The sequence below is a fragment of the Amia ocellicauda genome, chromosome 5, assembly GCF_036373705.1.
Source record: "Amia ocellicauda isolate fAmiCal2 chromosome 5, fAmiCal2.hap1, whole genome shotgun sequence".
Taxonomy (NCBI): domain Eukaryota; kingdom Metazoa; phylum Chordata; class Actinopteri; order Amiiformes; family Amiidae; genus Amia; species Amia ocellicauda.
In genome coordinates this window covers 17,499,093-17,518,671 of record NC_089854.1, presented here as the reverse complement: position 1 = coordinate 17,518,671, position 19,579 = coordinate 17,499,093, and the positions used below count along the sequence as shown (strand labels likewise).

General features: G+C 41.8%; 1 protein-coding gene across 1 annotated transcript in view; it reads right to left on the bottom strand.

The window, feature by feature from the left end:
- LOC136749609 (sodium- and chloride-dependent GABA transporter 2) overlaps window positions 1-19,579 on the bottom strand; it is a 25,656-nt gene extending 6,077 nt beyond the window's left edge. The window contains exons 1-10 of the mRNA XM_066704061.1: window positions 17,731-19,579; window positions 13,704-13,838; window positions 12,371-12,511; window positions 8,362-8,449; window positions 5,780-5,912; window positions 4,478-4,612; window positions 3,740-3,843; window positions 3,527-3,651; window positions 2,818-2,930; window positions 2,144-2,281 (exon numbers count right to left, since the gene is read on the bottom strand). Of these exons, the coding sequence (XP_066560158.1) occupies window positions 2,144-2,281; window positions 2,818-2,930; window positions 3,527-3,651; window positions 3,740-3,843; window positions 4,478-4,612; window positions 5,780-5,912; window positions 8,362-8,449; window positions 12,371-12,511; window positions 13,704-13,838; window positions 17,731-17,905 (1,287 nt within the window). The 5' untranslated portion in view covers window positions 17,906-19,579. The remainder of the gene's footprint in view (window positions 1-2,143; window positions 2,282-2,817; window positions 2,931-3,526; window positions 3,652-3,739; window positions 3,844-4,477; window positions 4,613-5,779; window positions 5,913-8,361; window positions 8,450-12,370; window positions 12,512-13,703; window positions 13,839-17,730) is intronic.

Below are 19,579 nucleotides of genomic sequence, written 5' to 3'. Positions count from 1 at the left end.
CAGGATTGTAAACCGTACTTGACAAGTTCCTCTCAGTCCTTGCCAATTACTGTTTGATTTGCTCATGTCTACATCAGCCTCTCTCGGGAAGCTGGCCAGTGCAACAGTGCAGTTTCATAAGTGAGCAGGAGTTGGCTGGGCAACATGCCACTAAAAGCAATGGGAAGGATAGAAGTGAACTGGGGCAGAGTGCACAAAAGACTAGTGGCTGGGGATTAAATCAGCTCCGACTGGAATATTCATTATGGTATATATTATTAACTTAATTACTGTTTTAGATTTGAAGTGTTACTTTTTGTAGTTCATACATAAATGTGTGTATGTGTATGTGTGTGTATGTGTATGTGTATGTGTGTGTGTGTGTGTGTGTGTGTATATATATATATATATATATATATATATATATATATATACACATAATGTTGTTTAGTTTTGTTCTTTTTGTTAAATCCAGGGTGGAGTAACTTTCATTTCTGAAGCGGGGGTGACATTCATTGAGAGTTGTTGAGCAGAGGGGCATTTCAGCTGCAGAGATCTGTTCAGTATCTACACAGTGGCATACATGGCATGTTTTTTTTTTTTTTAATTGCCTTGCTTTGCCGATTTAAAAATGGTGGTATAAGTGCTGTGCTCTTATTAACTTCCCATTCTTGCATTAAAACCAGCTCATGCTTCTTGATTACCAACCACACACACTGAATTGGACTGGGGCTCTCAAGGTGTACCTCAGTAATAATTCACTGCATTGTTGTTTTTCTTGTTTGTAGTGTGCTGCTCACATTTTGTGCTTTTTGATGTCTGTGCATAGTTAGGAGTGGGAGCTAATGGGAGAGAGAGCCTTCTGTGCCTTTCAACGACACTGTATTGAATCACAGTATGCCTGTAAATTGAAAGAAGGCAAAAGTAGTCACTAGCTGTGCAATCACTGAATCTGGAATATACCATTTTAGAGCAGAGGAAAATCTTTGGCTGTGTGGCAGTAGACAGTAGTAAACAAGTAGCAAATGTTCATGCCAAGTAATCCTAAAGCAATATGATTTCATGGACTGTGCTGAGTTTTTCAGATTACTTATTTTCCCCGGAGTCCGATGAACAGGCTGTGTGAAGCTCTAGGTGGAAATAAAGACTGTGATCCTTCTGTGGGCAGCACAATAAACACAGTCCTGACTGAAATGAGGTAGGGGTAATCACTTGTTTTATGATGCTGATTCAGTGAGAGGGTTTGCCATTTTCCAGTCCGTGAAGACTGACGAGTGTAATTGAATGTTTGTCGTAACGTAGCCTTACTAGGAAACATTAACTTTATGTGGCACATCAAGTAATAAAAGTTCATTTGTTTTGGAACTATTAAGACTGCAGGTATTCAGTTGCTACAATCATGTTTTTCTAAAATGTCGGCTTGTGGTCTTGATTAATTTAGATGTATTGCTTTATTCATGTGTGTATGTTTACTTACTCGTTTATTGTATTCTTGTCCAGTTTATGGGTGGGTCAAAGACTACATTGAGATGCATTTCAGTGGGTTGCTTTAGTTGTATACTGGCCAGCAATTTGGAACAGGTGAGCTCTGCTGGTCAGTTTTAGAACCTGTCTAAAGGCTGTGGCTAGAGAGCCACTGTCCACATACAGGAAGGTATTGTTTTTAAAACCGCAGCTGGGGCCACTGAATACTGAAACCCTCAGAACCAAGACAGTGTATGCTTGTCTGAAATATGCATAGAGGTCCCTGCACAACCAAAAGGATGTTGGTGGTATGGAATCCAAGCCAAGGAGAGGAGCCAATGTACCTCCCTAGCTTAGGGGGTAAGTCAGGTTAAAAGACCCATTCACTTGGAACTGAGAATTGATATGAGGTCTTCAAAATCCGAAAAGGGTCTGATATGGTCCACCCCCAAACCTCAACTTCCGAAACATGCACAAGCCTCATTCATCCTGCCAATTGGAACAGAACACTGGAGGAAGCTTCCAGGGTCACCCTTCGCTGCCTTGGATCTTGCAGGAAATTTTGGGTTAAGGTTCTTTGACCAGTGAGTTTATAATCAGATCCAATGGTGAAGGATCTGTCCTGGTTGGTAACTGGGTGAATGGTGCCGTTTTGAATCCCATGCCCACACCTCCCTCATGTGCTGGCCCACCCTCTCACCTCTGTCACCATGACCAACTGCAGGAGGAAACAGAGCACACAGAACAGCAGCAGGAAGCACTCCCTGCGGCCAGGCCGGCGCAGCACAGAGGGGAACATGTCCATGACCGAGGTCATTATCACTTCCATCATTACAAACTGCAGAGAATCACAGAGATGGGGAGACAGGATGAGAATCACAGACAGAAAGACAGGGTGAGCATCACAGACTTGAAATCACAGAGAGAGATGCAGATGGACTGAGAATGGGGAGAAAGAGAGACAGGGAGACTTGCTGGGTATCAGAGAGAGACAGGATAATTAGGAGCCAGAGGAGCAGCAAGGTGAGTGATATTTACCCACTAAGTTGCATGACTTTGCATTAACAACAGTTTTACATTTTCAGTTCAGCATTAGTGGGATTTACTGCACACCACTGTAGTCTTTTACAGAATCCAAACCCTTCTATACAGCCGACCTCCTGCCTTATTCCCCCAAATACTGCATTTAAACAATCTGATGCAAATTTGCAATTTAGAGAGGTGAGGCATTCACTCCATCCCCCTATATCTGGCTTACACTCTAGAATGTCCCTGCAGTATGGCTTGGCTGTTTCTCCAATATATTTTTACATTGCACCGAAAAGTGTTGGCCAAGAGGGGAGGCAGAGGAGCAGACATGGGAGCTATGCCTACCTCTGTGTCCAGTCCCAACAGGATGACCATCACGAAGAAGCAGGTGGCCCACAGCTGAGGGAGAGGCATCATAGCAACAGCCTGTGGGTAAGCGATGAACGCCAAGCCGGGTCCTGCTCAGGGATCATAGATCAGGGAGTGGACACAGAGCACAGAGAATTGAGAATGAACAAACAGTGCAAAGAGTGGAAGTGGGGCTCAGCGAAGGGATACAGCACTGCATTCACACCCTGCCCTTCTCTGACACGCATTCATGATCTGCACTCTCCACTAGAGCAGTAGCTTAACCCCTATTTGGGTAGGGAATAATTTTCTGATTGACTGCAGCCAGCCCACAATGCTGAACACATAGTTTCAATGTCCTGTAATGTTGGATTATTTTGTGGTCTGATTTTTCCAAAGCTGGTAAAGGATTTACTATTGGCTAAGGGCAATGTGTACATTGATTAGAGATACTGTAACCTACAGCTAATCTACTCACTCAAAATGGTTACAAAAAAAGCACCCATGTTAAACAATCTTCATTTTAAAATTACAAAATGTATTGATCTAAATTCAAAACCACTTTCCGCCCTCATGAGTAAATCTCTTACTTGGAAATATAAGGCCCTCAGTGTGTATTTATGTTCTGGGAGGGTACTGCACTGCCCATTTCAGTCTCTTAACCACTGGCTGCCTGGTGGTGACTGGGGACTCCATTCGGCCTTACCAGACTCTGCCACCTCCGCGATGGGCACTCCCTGCTCATGAGCCATGAAGCCCAGGACGGAGAAGACCGCAAAGCCAGCAACAAAGCTGGTGCCACTGTTCAGACAGCTCATCATGATGCAGTCCCTGAAACCACAGAGGCCAAAAAAGCAGTGATGAATGTCTGAAACAGGCCAGGATAAGCCAAGGTAAGAGGTAAGCATTATCACTCCACCTGTAACAGTTGTTGTTGTACTGGTTATAGCTGCTGAGCGCGGTGAGGGTTCCCACACCAACACTGTACGAGAAGAAGACCTGAGCCCCAGCTTCCATCCACACCTGGCAGATACAGACACAGGGGGGCCTTAACACAGGACACAAAACAAATCCACAACCAGAAATCCACAAATATTTTCTCATATTTGTGTATAAGCAGTTGTTTAACACAAGTGTCATTATATTATGTTTTAAAATACACACAACACTGAGTTTTCCAGCAAAGATAAAAATCAGAGTATCCTGGGCTTGCCATCATCATTGTCATCTTGTGTTGGTCTATACAAAGAATGTACATTATTTGTTTTTCATTGACATGATAATACCTTAATATTTGCTTGTTTTATTACAGTATTTTGTATGTATGCACAAAGATACAATATTCACTTTTTTTTCATTCACAGTTCACAATTTTATTTTAACATTTCTTTGTCCAGCAAGATTTCGTCAGGTTTCCTGTAAGGTTTTTCTGTTACAGGACTCATGCAGGATGCTTTAAGTGTATGAAAAATATATCTTTATTTTGTTACAACAGTGTGGTGCACTGCCGAGAACCAGTGTGCTGGAGAATGGGTGAGGAGAGAGTGGGAGTTCAGCATGGGACATCATCAGAACATTTTATGCCTAAGCTAACCTTATACCTCCACTGTCCCCACAAACCCCTCCCTCCCTCCCTCCCTCCTTCCCTCTGGGGTACCTGTGGGTCGGCAAGCCGGTCTGGGTCAGGGTATAGGTAGAAGACCACTCCCTCTGCGGCACCAGGCAGAGTGAGCCCCCGGATTAGCAGGATCAGCAACATCAGGTAGGGGAAGGTGGCTGTGAAATACACGACCTGCATGGGGAAGAGAGTGCTTACTGCTCACCACCCTGCTGTCATTTGTACCCCTTTTCCACTTGCATATCCAAATTAAATCAGGCTTTCATATTTTCTATTTGTTGTACTTCATCTGAGAATGTTTTAATTTATATCTTTGCAAGCCCCTCTACATACATGCAATTCTCAACATACACAGCATGTGACGTTGTTTACCTCAGCTCAGGTATTGCTGTGGAAAAACACCCAACCCATACCAGGCCAGTACGGCTAGGTTCCAGGTTGGTACAATGTCAGGTTGGGGCATTGAAACTTTCCAGCCTAAACAACAATATCACTGATACTCTGAAGCCTCTTGCTGTCATAGAATCCCTTTGGGTAAAAATGCCAAGCTCTGGTTGTCTCTATGGCCTGTTTGTGTTATTAATATTCTATATGTTGTGTTACAGAGTGTGAGTAGTGGTACACAAAGTGAGGTACTTCCCTTCTACATGCCGTATGATGGTGAAACCTCCAACGTCAGTGGGAAAAGCATAGAGGGTGAATAGGAGAGCAAGTGAGTGAGAAAATGAAATGAAAGCAACAGACTGACTACATGGAAAACTACCTATTTCTAGCTGACAACCCCCCCAAGGAAAATGAACATGGAACAGACTAACGATGATAATCCTTTTAAACGACCGCAAGCCAGAGCCATGACCCAAGACATCCATGGCCTGCACCCCATGCTGTGCCACAGTTGTTATCACTTTAATAAGATCCATTGGGTTTTGTAATTTGACTGTCTGGCTACTTTACTGGAGCCTGTCTAGATTAAGGCTTAGTGCTCAGTTGGGTCTGAAGCAGACGTAGGCCACTATAGCACTGTTCCCATTAATACTCAATCAATACTCAATATACAATTGTGGGATTGCATTTTCATTTTCCAGTTTGCATTAGCATTTGAATAAAGTCCACTAAATGCTTCTATATTCCACATCACCTGATTCACTGGTACACATGACACAATTTCTGCCAACTGAATAGCCTCGATTTTCATTAATTTGCCTGCTCTGCCTTTTAAGACCGAAGCCTGGGACAGAACCAGCAGTATCTGGACCTCAGCTTGCATTCTGACCCTCCTCCCATGCTTGCCCTTTGCTGTCTGGTTCCCACTCAGGACACGGATGTAGGTAGGCCCTTCACCTTCCCAGTGGAGCGCACTCCCTTCCAGATGCAGAAGTAGCAGATGACCCACATGATCACTAAGGCCAGCATAATCTCCAGCCTGACTTCCCCCAGCTCCTCAATGCCCTTGGAAATGCTGAGAATGCGCCTCCTGCAGAGTGGGAGAGAAGAGGGCTCCCAATGATCACCACTGCAAAAAACAGACCTCTCTTGACATACTATAGGGTTGCACAATGCCGGTTTTGATGGGTGGCAGCCACAGCAGCATTCTGTATGTCAGTTTCAATAATACATCCACGGCATATGGATGGAGAGATGTGGTTTCATTGATCCACGTGAGCCAATTAGTTGATTTGAGGTGCTTACGAGCTCAAGGGGGAAGAAGAGGTGAAGATACCACATTATGACGACAGCAGGCTTTCTGAATGGAAATGCCTGGGGATACAAAGTGACGACAGGCTGGTTCTACTATGTAATACATGTAGTAGTGAATATATTAGGTATCATGTATTGTGTTATGTAAATAATACCAGGATTTTATTTAACTGGGGGAAAAATATAAAAAAAGGATTATGTTCTTAATCATCTCCTTGATAGAAGATGCCTGAGAATAATATCAGCAAATAACAAGAAATAATGCATGAAACGCAAAAAACAATACTTTTAATATATATACTGTGCTGTATATTAAAAAAAAAAAAAAAAACATAAGTGGGAACATTTAAAATGATATTTAGTTATTGATTAAATGGAATATTGTTTTTAAACCAGGGCAGGTCTTTTAGCAAACATTTCAAGGAACACAATTAATTGACATTTACCTACCAAGTCTCCCCCTTAAGAACAGGAGCTTCTCACAAATTAGGTTAAAGTATAGATGCTTGGTCTCAATCATGATTTGGGGTTGTGTATCCCAGCCTTTTCAAGCTAAAGTCAGTACTTAATGTAACATTTTGTGCTGCCCATCCACCCCACTGTACATTTAAAAACAAAGTTTACTTTCAGTGAGAAACTTGAAACTGTCTGTGTACAGATTTGTCTAATTTTGGTAGGAAATGTTTATTGATTTAATATTTCCTTTTCCTATTCATATATTCTGTGACACACCCAACATATATATACACTCACCTAAAGGATTATTAGGAACACCATACTAATACTGTGTTTGACCCCCTTTCACCTTCAGAACTGCCTTAATTCTACGTGGCATTGATTCAACAAGGTGCTGAAAGCATTCTTTAGAAATGTTGGCCCATATTGATAGGATAGCATCTTGCAGTTGATGGAGATTTGTGGGATGCACATCCAGGGCACGAAGCTCCCGTTCCACCACATCCCAAAGATGCTCTATTGGGTTGAGATCTGGTGACTGTGGGGGCCAGTTTAGTACAGTGAACTCATTGTCATGTTCAAGAAACCAATTTGAAATGATTCGACCTTTGTGACATGGTGCATTATCCTGCTGGAAGTAGCCATCAGAGGATGGGTACATGGTGGTCATAAAGGGATGGACATGGTCAGAAACAATGCTCAGGTAGGCCGTGGCATTTAAACGATGCCCAATTGGCACTAAGGGGCCTAAAGTGTGCCAAGAAAACATCCCCCACACCATTACACCAGCACCACCAGCCTGCACAGTGGTAACAAGGCATGATGGATCCATGTTCTCATTCTGACTCTACCATCTGAATGTCTCAACAGAAATCGAGACTCATCAGACCAGGCAACATTTTTCCAGTCTTCAACTGTCCAATTTTGGTGAGCTTGTGCAAATTGTAGCCTCTTTTTCCTATTTGTAGTGGAGATGAGTGGTACCCGGTGGGGTCTTCTGCTGTTGTAGCCCATCCGCCTCAAGGTTGTACGTGTTGTGGCTTCACAAATGCTTTGCTGCATACCTCGGTTGTAACGAGTGGTTATTTCAGTCAAAGTTGCTCTTCTATCAGCTTGAATCAGTCGGCCCATTCTCCTCTGACCTCTAGCATCAACAAGGCATTTTCGCCCACAGGACTGCCGCATACTGGATGTTTTTCCCTTTTCACACCATTCTTTGTAAAGCCTAGAAATGGTTGTGCGTGAAAATCCCAGTAACTGAGCAGATTGTGAAATACTCAGACCGGCCCGTCTGGCACCAACAACCATGCCACGCTCAAAATTGCTTAAATCACCTTTCTTTCCCATTCAGACATTCAGTTTGGAGTTCAGGAGATTGTCTTGACCAGGACCACACCCCTAAATGCATTGAAGCAACTGCCATGTGATTGGTTGGTTAGATAATTGCATTAATGAGAAATTGAACAGGTGTTCCTAATAATCCTTTAGGTGAGTGTATATATATATATATTGGGACAATGGGAAGTCCTAACTAGGGGCAGGTAACCTACTGACTTACAATTTCATTAAGTGGTGTATATTACATGGTCTCTCTTTACAGCAATGCAATGCAGAATACAGATTTAAGTGTAAGGCTAATTAAGTTAGGGGATACAGATGAAGGATGAAGGTAGCTGAATTCTGTATTTACAACAAATCTGCAGCACTAAAACTGCAATGCAAACTTGCAAAGAAGAAGAGGGGACCTTTAAACAGGATTACAGACTTACTCCCAGAACTCTGTTGCAGCCGAAGAGGTGTTCATGGACAGTGTCCAGTTGGCAGTGAGGTTTCTCTTGTTAAACTCCACACAGGCATCTGGATAGCCCAGGAGGAGAGAACATGCAAGTTAATTTTGTATTCATTAAATCATTAGGCTACACTTGCTTATGTCCCTGCAGTGTTGGAACACATGGTTTAGGAGACTCTAGCTACATATTACACAATGTTCAACACTCATCTACACCCAATTGATGATTTCAAGGAGGCCACTGAGCAAGAGGTGTATTCAGTCACTAACAAAACTTTGCAAGCTGTACTTTGGAATGTCATACAAAGACTTTCCCTGCTTCATGTTCCCCGCTACATATTTGACTCTTTGACACAAAGAGGAGGATATATCAAATACATTTGGTATCGATGACTGCACATCCCATATAAACAGGTGCTTGTGGTAAATAGTTAATGAGGTATGACCTGATTTTTTTCACTTTGAATGAATGAGACAGATGCAGAAACCGAAAACAACAAATAGGACATTTGGCAGGAAGTGACAACACACAGGCATTTGTTCCATGCTTCTCTTCTATAGAAAAGATAATACCAGTTATTGCTGCTGTGTGAGAGTGTCGGTTACAGGGGGGGCGCCAACAGAACAATAGCACAGGGGGGTGGGGGGGAATTAAGTTGTGTTTGCATCTCTGAGGAAAGTTATACTGTACAGATGTGGCTGAAAGTATTGGACCCTTGCATTTTATTCAAATAATGCATCATTTGCCCTGAAAAGTGTTGAAATTAAAAGATCTTTTGTCATCCATACATGCATGTCTTTGGTTTGCAGTGGAACAAAGCAAAAAAAAATATCAAAAGAACTGAATTCTTGTTTATTCTATAAAGACATTCTAAAATGGCCTGGACAATATTATTGCTACCCTTTAGAAGTTATATGAAATAATTGTAGTGATACCTCAAGCAGATCATTCTCTTTTAATTAGTATCACAGGTGTCTTCAATCGCATTATCACTCATTCAGCCAGTTTAAATGGAGAAAAGTACTCACTCTGCTGTTTTGTGTTACTGTGCGTTTCACACTGAACGTGGAAAAGAGAAGGAAATCCAGAGAGTTGTCTGAGGAGTTTAGAAAGAAGGTAATAGCCAAGCATGGTCCTACAAGACCATCTCTAAAGAGCTTGATGTTCCTTCGAGTACTATTGCCAATATTATGAAGAAGTTTAAGACCCATGGGACTTTAGCCAACATCCCTGGACATGGCCGCAAGAGGAAAATTGAAGAAGAGGAGGATTGTTCGAATTGTGGAGAAAGAACCAAGGAAAACCTCAAAACAGATCCAAGCCGACGTTCAAGCTCAAGGTGCAACAGATTCAAGTCGCACCATCCGTCATTGTCTGAATGAAAATGGGCTCCATGGTAGAAGACCTCTCTCTAAGAGAGTTTTGGAGTTTGCCAAAATGCATGTGTATGAGCCACAGTCATTCTAGGAGAATGTCCTTTGGGTTGCTTTGCTGCCTCTGGCACTGGGTGCCTTGAATCTGTGCAGGGCATGATGAAATCAAAAGACTATCAAGGCATTTTGGAGCGAAACATACAGCCCAGTGTCAGAAAGCTGTGTCTCGGCTGCAGGTCATGGGCCCTCCAGCAGGATAATGACCTGAAACATACCTCAAACTTCTCAAGAATGAATGAGAAAACATTGGACCGTTCTGAAGTGGTCTTCTATGAGTCCTGATCTAAATCCCATTGAAAGTCTGTGGAAAGAGCTGTAACTCGCAGTTGGAAAAAGGTACCCATCAAACCTGAGAGAATTGGAGCAGTTTGCTCAAGAAGAGTGGGCCACACTACCAGACGAGAAGTGTAGAAATCTCATTCAGGGCTACAGACAGCGCTTGATTGCAGTTATTGTCTCTAAAGGCAGTGCAACGAAATTTTGGTTAAGGGTCCCAATATTTTTATCTGTTCCATTTTAATTTGTTTTACTATTTAAAGTAATATGTTACATCATAAATCAAAAGCAAAGTTTCTGTTCTACTGGATGTGAAATAAAGAATGGTGGATACCAAATACTTTTGTCAATTTCTACTTGAGAAAAATGTGAGTTTTTAAAAAAGTGGAAGGGTAAATCTGTAGTAGTAAGAATACACTATTATATACTGATCAGCCATAACATTATGACCACTGACAGGTGAAGTGAATAACACTGATAATCTCATTATCAAGGCACCTGTCAGTGGGTGGGATATATTAGGCAGCAAGTGAACATTTTATCCTCAAAGTTGATGTGTTAGAAGCAAGAAAAATGGGCAAGCGTAAGGATCTGAGTGGCTTTGACAAGGGCCAAGTTGTGATGGCTAGACGACTGGGTCAGAGCATCTCCAAAACTGCAGCTCTTGTGGGGTGCTCCCGGTCTGCAGTGGTCAGTACCTATCAAAAGTGGTCCAAGGAAGGAAATGCGGTGAACCGGCGACAGGGTCATGGGCGGCCAAGGCTCATTGATGCATGTGGGGAGCGAAGGCTGGCCCATGTGGTCTGATCCAGCAGTGAGCTACTGTAGCTCAAATTGCTGAAAAAGTGAATGCTGGTTCTGATAGAAAGGTGTCAGAACACACAGTGCATCGCAGTTTGTTGCGTATGGGGCTGCGTAGCCGCAGACCAGTCAGGGTGCCCATGCTGACCCCTGTCCACTGCCGAAAGCGCCTACAATGGGCACGTGAGCATCAGAACTGGACCACAGAGCAATGGAAGAAGGTGGCCTGGTCTGATGAATCACGAGTTCAAGGTGTTGACTTGGCCTCCAAATTCCCCAGATCTCAATCCAATCGAGCATCTGTGGGATGTGCTGGACAAACAAGTCCGATCCATGGAGGCCCCACCTCTAAACTTACAGGACTTAAAGGATCTGCTGCTAACATCTTGGTGCCAGATACCACAGCACACCTTCAGAGGTCTAGTGGAGTCCATGCCTCGACGGGTCAGGGCTGTTTTGGCGGCAAAAGGGGGACCTACACAATATTAGGCAGGTGGTCATAATGTTATGGCTGATCGGTGTATATGGCAAGCCGTTGTGACATTTAATCCGTAATTGCTGATGTCAAGAATTCAATTTCTGATATCAAAAATACAATTGCTGATATCAAGAATGATCTGCTATTTTTGATATCAACAATCTATAGTGATATCTATATTTTATTTTATTGTATTATTTATATTTTGATAAACTTATTTGATACATTTATTTATAATGATCTGAAAATAATGGGGTGGACTGTAAAGGGTTAAGTTACATGTCAATGGATGTTAATCAGTATGCATTTTTGATATCAAAAATAAAGCCGGAAGCTAATTAGTATGCATTTTTAATATACAAATTTGAGCCAGATTTTAATTAGTATGCATTTTTTATCTCAAAAATAGAACCAGATGCTAATTAGTATGCATTTTTTATATCAAAAATTCAATTTCTGATATCAAAAATACAATTGTTGATATAAAAAATTGGCAGTTCATTCTTGATTTCAGCAATTGTATTTTTGATTTCAAGAATTGTATTTTGTGATATCAGCAATTGTATTCTTGATATCATAAATACATACTAATTAACATCCGTGTAAGGATTACATGTCACAACAGTGTACAATTAATTGCTGATATCAGCATTTCTGGATTGAATGTCACAATGGCTTGCCATAATTATATTTATAGTTATTAGTTGTTAAAGTCACATACTATAATACTAAGAATACAACATATTAGCTATGGAAAGTTTATATAAAAAAGAAGTTGCCTATTATAGAACTAAGAATGCATCATTATAGCAAATGAAAGTTACTGGTGGTCAAAAAGAAAGGTCACATGATGAGGCACAAATAATATTTTGTATAGCCCAGTCAGTGTGTGCATGATGGGGGTTCTATTAGAGACAATTTGGGCTCAATAAAGCTGTTTGGGAGAGAGGGTCAGCTGGGGGTCTATCATTTTTTGCACCCCTTCAATAACAGTGTGTACCTGTGTTCCAGATGTTGGAGCAGCTGGCCCAGGGCAACTCTTCACTGAAGGAGAAGTAGAGGTAGATGAGAGCCCAGGCCAGGAGAAAAATGTAGCAAATACAGCTGTACACCAGGATCAGCTGGCCTGCATAGCCAATACCTGCAGTGAAGGACACAGACATTAGAGCAGAAGGTAAGATAAGGAAGTTTCCAAATGAGAGGAAGCCTGTGGTGTTCATTTGCTTAGCTGTTAATGTAATGACCCAGGAATATACAACCAGTCTGGTATTGACTGATTCTAAGCAGTCTGCCAAAACATTCCAGCTCGGGAGTTTGTTTCAGACTCCTACAACCCTGTAAAGACCGGTTTTCCATTCTGAATGTCTGTAGACTCTGTGAAGTCTCTGCTTTTTCCACTTCTGGTGCTGTTGATCTTGAAGAGGTCCTATAGATAGACACGGTCAGCATGAGGGAAGTGTACATTGAAGCTTGGTTTAAGGATGTCTGAGTTACTATGAGGTTTTCTTATAAGTTAAAGTCTCAGTGGTCCTGGGGCACCACTGTCCCAATCTTTTTTTTTTCCAGCTGAACTCTCAATTAATTCACTGGCCCCTTATTGAAATAAAAATTTGCTTGATTTGCCCAATTGTTTAGCTTGCAAAAGTAAATAAGTATATATTTAACTTAAAATCTCCTTCTGTTCAAAAAGATGAATAAGTTCTCATTAGGCAAAACATCAGTTTAATTTGCAACAAAAGACAAACTGTAAGAAGCATGCTCGCTTTGCTTTATTACCTTAATCTCAAAATGTAAACCTTTCTAACAGTGTCTCTAAGATCGAAAACGTATTCTCTCTCAACCCTAACCAGATGTCCTGCCCAGTCCCCAAACCTGCGCTTTGTCTTTGGCTGTGCTCAGGATGGAACGGATGATTCATGATTAACCTGGAAGAATGTAGCACATTACCTATTGAAAACATTACTTTATTTAGATTTGCTCAGGCTTTACACTTATGCTGGTAAATTCTTTAAACTTGCTGAGAGCCTTACACATTAAACTGTCATCTATATGCAGGGGAGTGGTCTTCACCACACAGATGGTAGGTAAGTAGGAGCACATGCAAACTCCCAAGTCAGATCAGTAGCCAATTTGTGTTGTGTTTTCATGCTAATTAAACATAACAAAACTAATACGTACATCCTGTGAAACCTGAAACCCCTAGCATTTAAGTGTCCTGAAATGTGGTTGGTACATTTTAAATACTGATCATTAAATGCATGGAATGACATTTGTACACAAGATAAGAGGTACAGGAATTACAGAAAATGCTGCTTTGTAATTGTCTGGTTCACCTTCGAACAGTGGGCACATTTTCTTCCAGCAGGTAATGCCCCCCTGGCAGGTGTACTGCCCTATCGCCGACTCCATGAGAAACAAAGGGACACCACACACCACGATAAACAAGATGTAAGGCACAAGGAAAGCCCCTGTCCCGAAACAGGCAAATAAAAACAAAGACAAAGATTAAATGTATTAGTGGGTGTATCCTATTTGCAAGTAACCTTCTAGCTTCACCATTGCTCATTTAAAAAAATTATAATGTACCAGATAAGAAAATGGATTTCACTCAAAAGAATAAAATCAAACTTAACGAGGATTTGATCTATTGTCTGAAGAATCTGAAAAAAGCAGTACACACACACGCAAACACACACCTTTATCGTATGGTGAAACATTTCTATCCTCCAGGACTCCTTGTTCTTCTTTACGCTGAAGATAGTTCTTAATGACTGTCGCTGTAAGTTTGGGGTCGTTGTCATGCTGCAGAATAAATTTGGGGCCAATCAGATGCTGGTGGTATTGCATGATGGATAAGTATCTGCCTGTACTTCTCAGCATTGAGACCATTAATTCTGACCAAATCCCCAACTTCATTTGCAGAAATGCAGCCCCAAACTTGCAAGGAACCTCCACCATGCTTCACTGTTGTCTGTAGACACTCATTCGTGTACCGCTCTCCAGCCCTTCAGTGAACAAACTGCCTTCTGCTCCAGCCAACTATTTCACATTTTGACTCATCAGTTGAGAGCAGCTGCTGCCATCTGCACCCTAGTTCCTGTGTTTTCATGCATAGTTGAGTCGTTTGGCCTTGTTTCCACGTCGGAGGTATGGCTTTTTGGCCACAAGTCTTCCATTAAGGCCACTTCTGACCAGACTTCTCCGGACAGTAGATGGGTGTATCAGGGTCTCACTGTATTCTGCCAATTCTGAGCTGATGGCCCTGCTGGACATCTTCCGATTGTGAAGGGAAGTAAGCATGATGTGACTTTCATCTGCTGCAGTAAGTTTCCTTGGCCGACCACTGCGTCTACGGTCCTCAACGTTGCCCGTTTCTTTGTGCTTCTTCAAAAGAGTTTGGACAGCACATCTGGAAACCCCTGTCTGCCTTGAAATTTGTGCCTGGGGGAGACCTTGCTGATGCAGTATAACTACCTTGTGTCTTGTTCCTGTGCTCAGTCTTGCCCTGGTGTATGACTTTTGACAGTAAACTGTCTTCAGCAACCTCACCTTGTTAGCTGAGTTTGGCTGTTCCTCACCCAGTTTTATTCCTCCTACACAGCTGTTTCTGTTTCAGTTAATGATTGTGTTTCAACCTACATATTGAATTGATGATCATTAGCACCTGTTTGATATAATTGTTTAATCATTCACCTGACTATATGCCTTAAAAATCCCTGACTTTGTGCAAGTGTACCTAGAAGAATTGATGCTGTTTTGAAGGCAAAGGGTGGTCACACCAAATATGGGTTTGATTTAGATTTTTCTTCTGTTCACTCACTTTGCATTTAGTTAATTGATAAATATAATCTATTAATATGTCTATTTTTTAAAGCATTCTTACTTTACAGCATTTTTTCACACCTGTATAAAGATTTTGCGGTGTACTGTATATATATATATATATATACAGACAAGTGACAAATGAACAGAAAAAAACAACATAAAGTGTTTCAATAAGGTGTTGGGCCACCACGAGCCGCCAGAACAGCTTCAGTGCACCTTGGCACAGATTCTATGAGTCTCTGGACTCTACTGGAGGGATGGAACATTATTCTTCCAAAAGATATTCCCTCATTTGGTGTTTTGATGATGGTGGTGTGGAGCGCTGTCTAACACGTTGGTCCAAAATCTCCAATAGGTGTTCAATTGGGTTGAGATCTGGTGACTGTGAAGGCCATCGCATATGATTCACATAATTTTCATACTCATCAAACCATTCAGTGAGCCCTCGTGCCCTGTGGATGGGGGCCTTTTAATCCTGGTAGAGACCACTCCCATCAGGATAGAAATGTTTTACCAGAGGATAAAGGTGATCACTCAGAATAACTTTGTAATGATTTGTAGTGACCCTTCTCTCTAAGGGGACAAGTGGATGCAAACCATGTCAGGAAAATGCCCCCCACAGCATAACAGAGACTCCAGACCCCCTCACTATAGGGGTCAAGCAGTCAAGCCTGTGCTGCTCTCTTGGTGTCGCCACACATGCACTCGCCCACTTGTCCAGAAAACTAGCAAGTTGAGCAGTCTTTGTGACTGAAGCTATTTCGTGACCCTCTTCGTGACCCTCTTTCAAAGTCACTTAGAGCCTTTCCTCTTGCAATCTTGATCCAAAATCATATATATAAAACAACACAACTTACATTGAGGGAAAAAAGTATTTGATCGCCTGCTGATTTTGTACGTTTGCCCACTGACAAAGAAATGATCAGTCTATAATTTTAATGGTAGGTGTATTTTAACAGTGAGAGACAGAATAACAACAAACAAATCCAGAAAAACGCATTTCAAAAAAGTTATAAATTGATTTGCATGTTAATGAGTGAAATAAGTATTTGACCCCTTCGACTTAGTACTTGGTGGCAAAACACTTGTTGGCAATCACAGAGGTCAGACGTTTCTTGTAGTTGGCCACCAGGTTTGCACACATCTCAGGAGGGATTTTGTCCCACTCCTCTTTGCAGATCCTCTCCAAGTCATTAAGGTTTCGAGGCTGACGTTTGGCAACTCAAACCTTCAGCTCCCTTCACAGATTTTCTATGGGATTAAGGTCTGGAGACTGGCTAGGACCTTAATGTGCTTCTTCTTGAGCCACTCCTTTGTTGCCTTGGCTGTGTGTTTTGGGTCATTGTCATGCTGGAATACCCATCCACGACCCATTTTCAATGCCCTGGCTGAGGGAAGGAGGTTCTCACCCAAGATTTGACGGTACATGGCCCCGTCCATCGTCCCTTTGATGTGGTGCAGTTGTCCTGTCCCCTTAGCAGAAAAACACCCCCAAAGCATAATGTTTCCACCTCCATGTTTGACGGTGGGGATGGTGTTCTTGGGGTCATTCCTCCTCCTCCAAACACGGCGAGTTGAGTTGATACCAAAGAGCTCGATTTTGGTCTCATCTGACCACAACACTTTCACCCAGCTCTCCTCTGAATCATTCAGATGTTCATTGGCAAACTTCAGACGGGCCTGTACATGTGCTTTCTTGAGCAGGGGGACCTTGCGGGTGCTGCAGGATCTCAGTCCTTCACGGTGTAGTGTGTTACCAATTGGTGACTATGGTCCCAGCTGCCTTTATCATTAACAAGATCCTCCCGTGTAGTTCTGGGCTGATTCCTCACCGTTCTCATGATCATTGAAACTCCACAAGGTGAGATCTTGCATGGAGCCCCAGACCGAGGGAGACTGACAGTTATTTTGTGTTTCTTCCATTTACGAATAATCGCACCAACTGTTGTCACCTTCTCACCAAGCTGCTTGGCGATGGTCTTGTAGCCCATTCCAGCCTTGTGTAGGTCTACAATCTTGTCCCTGACATCCTTGGACAGCTCTTTGGTCTTGGCCATGGTGGAGAGTTTGGAATCTGATTGATTGATTGCTTCTGTGGACAAGTGTCTTTTATACAGGTAACGAGCTGAGATTAGGAGCACTCCCTTTAAGAGAGTGCTCCTAATCTCAGCTCGTTACCTGTATAAAAGACACCTGGGAGCCAGAAATCTTGCTGATTGATAGGGGATCAATTATAATTTATAACTTTTTTGAAAGGCGTTTTTCTGGATTTTTTTGTTGTTATTCTGTCTCTCACTGTTAAAATACACCTACCATTAAAATTATAGACTGATAATTTCTTTGTCAGTGGGCAAACGTACAAAATCAGCAGGGGATCAAATACTTTTTTCCCCTCACTGTACTTGATTGATTTTTGGATACATTCGAAATGGATGAATATTACAGATTTTATAAGAAATTAATAATACAATAAATAGCTGCAGAGATCCTTCAGGTGCCTGAAATTAAACTTTCCATTGCCACTCGCATACTCACCCCCTCCGTTCCTGTAGCAAAGGTAAGGGAACCTCCACACATTGCCGAGTCCCACCACATTTCCAGCCACGGCCAACAAGTACTCCATTTTGGAGGCCCACTGGCCTCTCACCTCCAGCCTCTCTCCTGCCACCTTCTTCTCACACCTTACATCCACCTGTCCATCCCTGTCCATTGTACATGCAGTAGTGCCCTGTCCACCTGGTTCACATCAACCATACATCGGGGTGGAACTGAAAACTAAAACGGCGACAATCAGTTACAGGCATGAGTGACTTCCTTACTGATGGTGATTTATTTGTGGACAGTACATAGATGTGAAATGCCGAGTGTTAATGTGTACATGGGATTGACTGAGAATTTAGACCTTGAATGTATTTGTCAGACAAGGCAGACAAGGCTATTTTCTATTTCTATTTCAGTTATATTTAAAGTGCCTGAAAGGGAGGCAACCATTTGTCCTAGGCTTTAAGCTTTTTACTCCCATAGATTAATTTTCTCCTAGAACAGTCCATGCCTGATAATATTTTCTCTTCTGTTTTTGTATTACTATTATGGTTATGGTTATTATGGTATGATCATTAGTGTCATTTAAATGTGCTTGGTGGCAATTTTTTGCAAAGGGCGCCATACTAAATGAATAGTGATTGGAATGTAATTTATTATTTTTATGTAGGTATTTTTCCTATTATCACCCACATTTGTCAGTGGTCAAGTAGAGTCTAGGGCCCTGTACCTTGTAGCTATCTAACTGAGCCAGATAACTTTCAGGTTAACTTGACGTGACGGAAGTCTGTCTTTTTCCATTCCTCAAAGCAAGCTGAAAGTCCAACTCAGTGACTTACCATAGCAACACATTCTTAACCAGATCTGTGCATAAAAACTCATACTTCTACCCAATGAAAGCACCTGAAACAGCCCTTAAAAATGTCTGCACCCTTCCTTAGATCCTTCCTTAGGAGCAATTTTAATTAGATCAGCTTTTTGTAGGGAATGACTACTGAGAGATTGCCAAGATCCTTTGCATCATTCAGATGTTTTTCAATGTAATGCTAGTGGCGCATTACTTTACTCAGTTGGCAATGGTGAAAATATCGACAACGCTGCTGCTACTAGGATATATGCAATTGAATGAATAGGTAACCCCATCGCTATTTTTGTATTAAGTTGCCTAAAGTATTATGCACAGATCACCAGCATCATTGGTGCTGCAGTCAGATCCCCATAAAGATACCCTCAGGACCAAAAGAGACAGATTTTGTGAACAATAAATCATTTTACAGCATTAAGCATAAAGTGCATATGATGTTATCGCTTGAAATGAAAAATTATCAAGTATGAGTCAAAACAGGCTTGTCAGCAGATTTATGACCCTCTCGTTTTTCTTCATGATGATCTGTCCTGGTCTGCTTAATAACAAGAAGAAATTGTTAGCCTGGGGGGTTCATCACCTAGCCTGGCAAACAGGCTCACTCCATTCAGCACCAACGTGGAGACAGAGAGAAGAATTTGATCATAATAGAAATGCTATGACACTACAGGCATACAAGCTCAACAGTGTGATCTTGTGCAATACACCAGGACAGGTGCTGCAGTGGAAGGGAAAGAAAATAAATGTAAAACTCACACTTTGAGTAATTTCACATTTGAAGTGTGTGTAAAGGGGGCTCTATTATGGGCTCAAATTAACGCCATAAGTATCGCATTCAAAAACAAATATTGTAAACAAAACAAAACTTGAGAAAAAATCGATGTTGAGATCAAAAATAAAAGAATCGAAAGCAAAATGTATAGAATTGAAAATAAATAAAAAAATGTATCGAAAGCAAAACAAAACTCGCCTGCAGTC